General features: G+C 46.7%; 1 protein-coding gene across 1 annotated transcript; it reads left to right on the top strand.

Moving 5' to 3' along the window:
* Nucleotides 1-5,878: 5,878 nt before the first annotated feature.
* LOC138364759 (apolipoprotein A-I-like) lies at nt 5,879-6,208 on the top strand. Its single transcript, XM_069324728.1, has one exon. It carries the CDS (start codon nt 5,879-5,881, stop codon nt 6,206-6,208), a length of 330 nt encoding a protein of 109 aa, XP_069180829.1.
* The last annotated feature ends 397 nt before the right edge of the window (nt 6,209-6,605 follow it).

Below are 6,605 nucleotides of genomic sequence, written 5' to 3'. Positions count from 1 at the left end.
AAATCCATCTTGAACATACACACACACAAACACACACACACAGACACACACACACACAGACACACACACACACACACACACACACACACACACACACACACACACACACACACACACACACACACACACACACACACACACACACATATTACGAGAAGGATTAAGACAGAGGAGGACAGCTTGATGCTTCAAGAAGACCTGGACAAGCTGCAGGAATGGTCGAACAAATGGCTGTTAGAGTTTAACCCAAGCAAATGTAATGTAATAAAGATAGGGGTAGGAAGCAGGAGACCAGATACAAGGTACCATTTGGGAGATGAAATACTTCAAGAGTCAGAAAGAAAGACCAATCCTGGAGTATGCGGCTCCAGCATGGAGTCCATATCTAGTCAAGCATAAGACTAAACTGGAAAAAGATCAAAGGTTTGCCACCAGACTAGTACCCGAGCTGAGAGGTATGAGCTACGAGGAGAGACTACGGGAATTAAACCTCACTTCGTTGGAAGACAGAAGAGTTAGAGGGGACATGATCATCACATACAAGATTCTCAAAGGAATTGATATGGTAGATAAAGACAGACTTTTTAACACAAGGGGCACAAGCACTAGGGGACACAGGTAGAAATTGAGTGCCCAAATGAGCCATAGAGACGTTAGAAAGATTTTTGTCAATGTCTGAGTAGTTAACAAATGGAATGCATTAGGAAGTGATGTAGTGGAGGCTGACTCCATACACAGCTTTAAGTGTAGATATGATAGAGCCCAGTAGGTTCAGGAACCTGTACATTAGTTGATTGACCGTTGAGAGGTGGGACAAGAGAGCCAGAGCTCAACCCCCGCAAGCACAACTAGATAAGTACAACTAAGTAAGTACACACACACACACACACACACACACACCCACACACTCACACACACACACACACACAAACATACACACCTACCTGGCTACCAGATAAGGGGCCTGGTAGCCTGGTGGATAGCGCGCAGGACTCTTAATTCTGTGGCACAGGTTCGATTCCCGCACCAGGCAGAAACAAATGGGCAAAGTTTCTTTCCCCCTAAATGCCCCTGATACCTAGCACATAGTGTGAGATTTCTCTCTACGCCTACCTCCCTTAGGAGGTAGACTACAAGTTTAAAGGCTGCTCACGGCAGTTAAGCATGAGTCCAATAGAAAAAGGAAAAGCGGGAGCAAACCGCCAGGCCTCCACCACTAGGGATGAAAACCTGTCCACAATAGGCCGCTGGCTCCTCCTAGTTAACAGGACGTTAAAACTAATAAAGGGTAACCGACGGGTTCTCACAATCAAATATTTATATTTGATGTGGCGCTATGAATTGGAATTCGAATTCCCAAGAACAGCCGCCTTATCAAGATCACATCAACATTTAATAATAATATGCAGAAATATGGTGGAATAATATGGTTGAAGGGTTGACATCAAAGACTGTTTTCTATAACATAACAATTTATTAATAACAAGAGACTAACTACTACATTACCGAGTTTACGTTACGTTAATGTTCATCCAGTGGCACGATAACAAACAGCTAAATAGCAACCCTTGCTGTGAGGCTGCATACTGAACTAACCTGAACACAGGTGTGCCCACTGATGACGCAATATTGCAAATCAAAGAAAAATATCACAGACTAAGTTACACCACAGCGAATGGTTACGTTATTGTACATCAAGTGGCATTTGCAACACAGCTATTCAACAGCCCCTCGAGAAGTGACAGCAGGCTCCATCTTGCTGACACTTCTGGCTGACAACATGAACTAACTGAACAAATGAAGGATATCCACTGAAGACAAAGATACAAGCAGGCAATCAATAGTGTCTCGGTTTCCCTGACAGCTACTATAATCACAAACTAAGGGGTCCTCCCGCCCCCCAGGAGAGACCCACGTAACTAGGCGGGTAGTCCAACAGTGACTCCCCCCTATCACAACCCAGTGTGAACACTCTTTGCAACTCCCAACAAGAAGTTGCACTGTTGTAAACAGTAACAGAGACAGGCAAGGCGGGATTCTGGGACACAGCTCCACAGATCCCTAGATGAATCTACTCTCGTCACCAGACGACAACCAAAAGAAATTGCCTTAAGTGATTAATTACGTTAATTGACTGATCGCAGCAGTCAGCAACAAAGTACTACGGTAATCACAAACAATTGTCTCACACTAGACAACAACAGGATGATACTCTACGTTAATCTTTAACACTTGTCTCTCTCTTGTTAACAATAACTCAAACATATATTACATCACACTTGACTCCTAGCAAGTATTCAGTGAGTAATTCTCAATTAAGGTCGAACGGACCACTAATTACATCCCCATTGAGTTACGTTTTAACTAAGCCTACCCTAACTTGGTAGCTTCTCCACAGTCTGTGTCAAAAATTACTAGTGAGTGTTAATTACCCTACTTAATTCCCTAATTACTTCTGAGCTATTAATTAACTGTCACCAGGACCGATAATTAATCATCCAGAAATACGTCTCACTCCGCACTGCCTAAGCAGGTCTCATCAAACACTGTGAATTCACGGGAAAGGAGTTAATTACTCTAATTAACAAGATGTGCCACTAATCCACTGTCCTCAGACAGGATATGATTAATACAACGATTTATGCTAGCTCCATGACCTCGCTTTACCGAGTCATTGGAGCTCTCCAATGTTAATTACTCCACTAATTAACCCGAGCCACTAATTGCTATGCCCCTGAAAGGTAATTAGTCTCGAGCATATTACGTTAACACAAGTACTGACAGACTCTGACAGATCCTCTCCCACTACGTGAATTCATGATGAGAAGGCTAATTACATAATTAGCTAGAGTGGTCAATTAGTTGTCACATGGACAATCAATTGCTCCCGAGACGTATCTCACTCAAGCTCAATGCTGTTCTCTCTTATAACAGCCCTCACTCACTCCACAATACTAAGTGTGCACCCCTTATCCAGTTAATTACCCCTTACTTAATTAACTCACTGAATCCTTAAGTCCTCAACACAACTTAAAGAAACAAAGTAACCCCAGCGTTACATAGGTCACACTACAATGGCATGCAACATCATAAAAGCACTGCCCACATATGGTTGCGGCTACTGCAACTCGCTAATTACTGTGCCCACACAATAATGACACACGGTTGTGCAACACACAAAAGTATACTAATATTACTGCCCCCCTCTTATCTTCTTGCACCCGATTGCAAAGGACTACTGTGAACACACACATACCTCAGCAAGGCAATTAACCTATCAATTGCCTGCTCTCATTAAGTACTGTGAATTCCCCTGAATAATCCTAGAGGTCCCTTAAACCCTCAACACAGTTCCTGGGGCAATAATATCGTATAAACTGATAACAACACTGCACAAACCTGCAACATAATGATGCCGTCAGCATACCCCACATGCTAATGACAACATTAGGCAATCAGTCAGCAATCACATCTACTGACTTACCACACAACACAGTACATAAACATGCAAATGAATACATAGAAATGGCATTCACATAATCAATGAAAATTATATCACCAAGTAATTGTACTTAACTACCTCTAATGATTATAATTTTACGGTACTCTATGGCATTAATCCAGTCTGAATGATTATATAGAATCGACAGGCTGGATCACTTATATGGTAAATCTCTACACTGACTGGTTACATACTCTAGTCAGTCTACTATATGTATATACATTACTACAGTGTGGTCCCGTGTATAATATCCATCTCCAGGTACCGCCCTATCAAACACCTGGATCCTACTGACAGCTGTCACTCAGCTGCTTCTCTAGCCTGGCGAGGCTCTGAGACAACTCTTTCCGTGAATTTCCACCGGTACCCATCACAAAGTAATAGTACTCATTTCTACTGCCCTTTTTCCCTTATTTTTTCCTCATTTCCCAAGTCACTACCACACTTGCTGACAACACTTAGCTTGCTTGCTCCTCATGCGTCGACAAGATGTGGCCCTAGGCTGTCCTGGGAAAGTGGCCAAGGCATGTGGCCAAGGCATGTGGCCACAGCGCCCCTCCCGAGCTGAGGGGGGGGGGTTTGGCCGCGCGGATGGCCTGGGTGAGTGGCCACGCGCGGGCCGGGCCGGGCCGGGCCACTGGGTGGCCTGGGGGTGGCCACGGGTAGCGCATGACGTCATAGCACCCCACCGGCTGAGCTGGCGGGCGGGGTGGGGGTGGGGTTTGGCCGCGCGGGTGGCCTGGGTGGATGGCCACGGATGGCCGCGGGCGGGTGCGCACATGGGTTCCTCAGGCTGGCAGGCTGCCGCCCACAGGAGTACCCACGCGGCTGGGGAATCACAACCCCATCAAGCTAGAACCTGCCTTGTTCTACACTGGGGTGACAATGGCCGGCGGCGTCCCCACACTGACGCAGCCTGGCGGAATGTAAAGTCCAACATGGGCCTGTAATATCACACTCACTTACACTGCCCAACACCAATTGTCCATTGCCACTAGACAGGATACTCGACCCACCTGTTACACCATGGGGCTCTGCCAGCCTGCCTCATGGGTGAACACAGTCAACTGTCTCTTTAGCTTTTTACTGTTTCTTCCGTAAATCCTTGGGCCCCAATTCACCTAATTGGACCTTGACACAACCAGGGATAGCAGGGGTGGCATCCCTGCTAGTTAACACGATAACGTCCGCGATTAACGGGGTGGAGGGGGAAAACTCCCCCCCCTCCACCCAGACACGTCCTAGTCCACCTGCTACCCTGCTCCTCTGACGATTTCCCGCGCTAGGGAAACTCAAAATGCCCATACCTTCTCCCTACCTTGTCTTGACCAATCAGCTCGAAGCCGGCACGGCTCCTCGTGCCGGATCCAACCATAGCTCTTCGCGCCAAAACTAGGCTTGGAGCACACATGCCTAACCCAATCATATGCCTCCGTCACCCGCGGGCGTCCTGTGACGTCACAAGGAGGGGAAGGCCTAAACACAGGAGCGATGTCTCCCATGTGGGGGGAAAGGCAACGTTCACACCACTCTCCCCCCCACCTCTAACGGTTTTAGTCCAATACTTCTTCATCCTATTTCACAGAAACAGGAAAATCTCTGCAATTCTCTCTACAGAGCAATCACAGACTTCTAACTACTCACAAATGATAGTCCATAACATAAGCTCTCATTCAACACCCAACAAGCATATGTTATTTTGAAAGCTTCAGTTTCTAGAGTGACTAGCCTAATCTAGAAACTAGGAAAACTAGCTGGGGGATCTAGATCCCTCACAAGCAGTAAATAGGTACTCTGGAGTTAGTCAACTTTCACGGGCTGCTTCCTGTGTGTGTGTGTGTGTGTGTGTGTGTGTGTGTGTGTGTGTGTGTGTGTGTGTGTGTGTGTGTGTGTGTGTGTGTGTGTATGTGTGTGTGTGTGTGTGTGTGTGTGTGTGTGTGTGTGTGTGTGTGTGTGTGTGTGTGTGTGTGTGTGTGTGTGTTTGTGTGTGTGTGTGTGTGTGTGTGTGTGTGTGTGTGTGTGGTGTGAAAAAAGTAGTTAGTAAACAGTTGATTGACAGTCGCGGGCCGAAAGAGCAGAGCTCAACCCCCGCAAGCACAACTAGGTGAATGCATCTAGGTGAATACACACACAACAAGCACACTTACATATAAACACACACACACGCACGCACTCGCATGCACAAACACACATCCAAGAAACACTCTTGCATATAAACACAAACACACGCACGAGGAAAAGCCAGGACATTTTCCCTCTGCCAGGGGAAAATGGAGGGACATTACCACACACAGGGACAAGGAAGAATGGTAGATACCTTTCAATGGCTCAACCAGACGTTAGGGGGACTCGGCAGAGACCTACAGGCAATGTGAAATGGGATTCAACAGAGACCTGCAGGAAATGAAAGAAGGATTTGGCAGAGACCTGCAGGAAATGAAAGAAGGATTTGGCAGAGACCTGCAGGAAATGAAAGAAAGATTTGGCAGAGACCTGCAGGAAATGAAAGAAGGATTCAACAGAGACCTGCAGGAAATGAAAGAAGGATTTGGCAGAGACCTGCAGGAAATGAAAGAAAGATTTGGCAGAGACCTGCAGGAAATGCAAGTTAAATTAATACAGAGCCAAAGGAGTGAGTTGGAGGAAGCCAGAGAGGAGATAAAGAGACTCAGGGAAAATCAGAATTCAAACCAGCACGGAGTATGAAACCTCCTGGAATCAGGGGACGAAGCTGATGGAAGGCTCCTTTTTAACTTTTTTGGGGAGCCGGTCGGCCGAGCGGACAGCACACTGGACTTGTGATCCTGTGGTTCTGGGTTCGATCCCAGGCGCCGGCGAGAAACAATGGGCAAAGTTTCTTTCACCTTATGCTCCTGTTACCTAACAGTAAAATAGGTACCTGGGTGTTAGTCAGCTGTCACGGGCTGCTTCCTGGGGGTGGAGGCCTAGTCGAGGACCGGGCCGTGGGGACACTAAAGCCCCGAAATCATCTCAAGATAATCTCAAGACAAGATAACCTCCTTCCAGGGGGGACTCGCTTTTGCAGAAATTCTGCAAAACAGCCCAAGTGCCAAGGGCGCCTTAGAGGCAGCGGCTATGAAAG

Source organism: Procambarus clarkii, chromosome 14 (assembly GCF_040958095.1).
Source record: "Procambarus clarkii isolate CNS0578487 chromosome 14, FALCON_Pclarkii_2.0, whole genome shotgun sequence".
In the NCBI taxonomy this organism is placed as follows: domain Eukaryota; kingdom Metazoa; phylum Arthropoda; class Malacostraca; order Decapoda; family Cambaridae; genus Procambarus; species Procambarus clarkii.
The sequence above is the reverse complement of the archived record's forward strand: the minus strand, read 5'-3'. Positions and strand labels throughout refer to the sequence as shown.

Excerpts from the sequence above, each read along its gene's own strand:
- LOC138364759 (XM_069324728.1), top strand. The coding sequence starts at position 5,879 with ATGGGATTCAACAGAGACCTGCAGGAAATGAAAGAAGGATTTGGCAGA.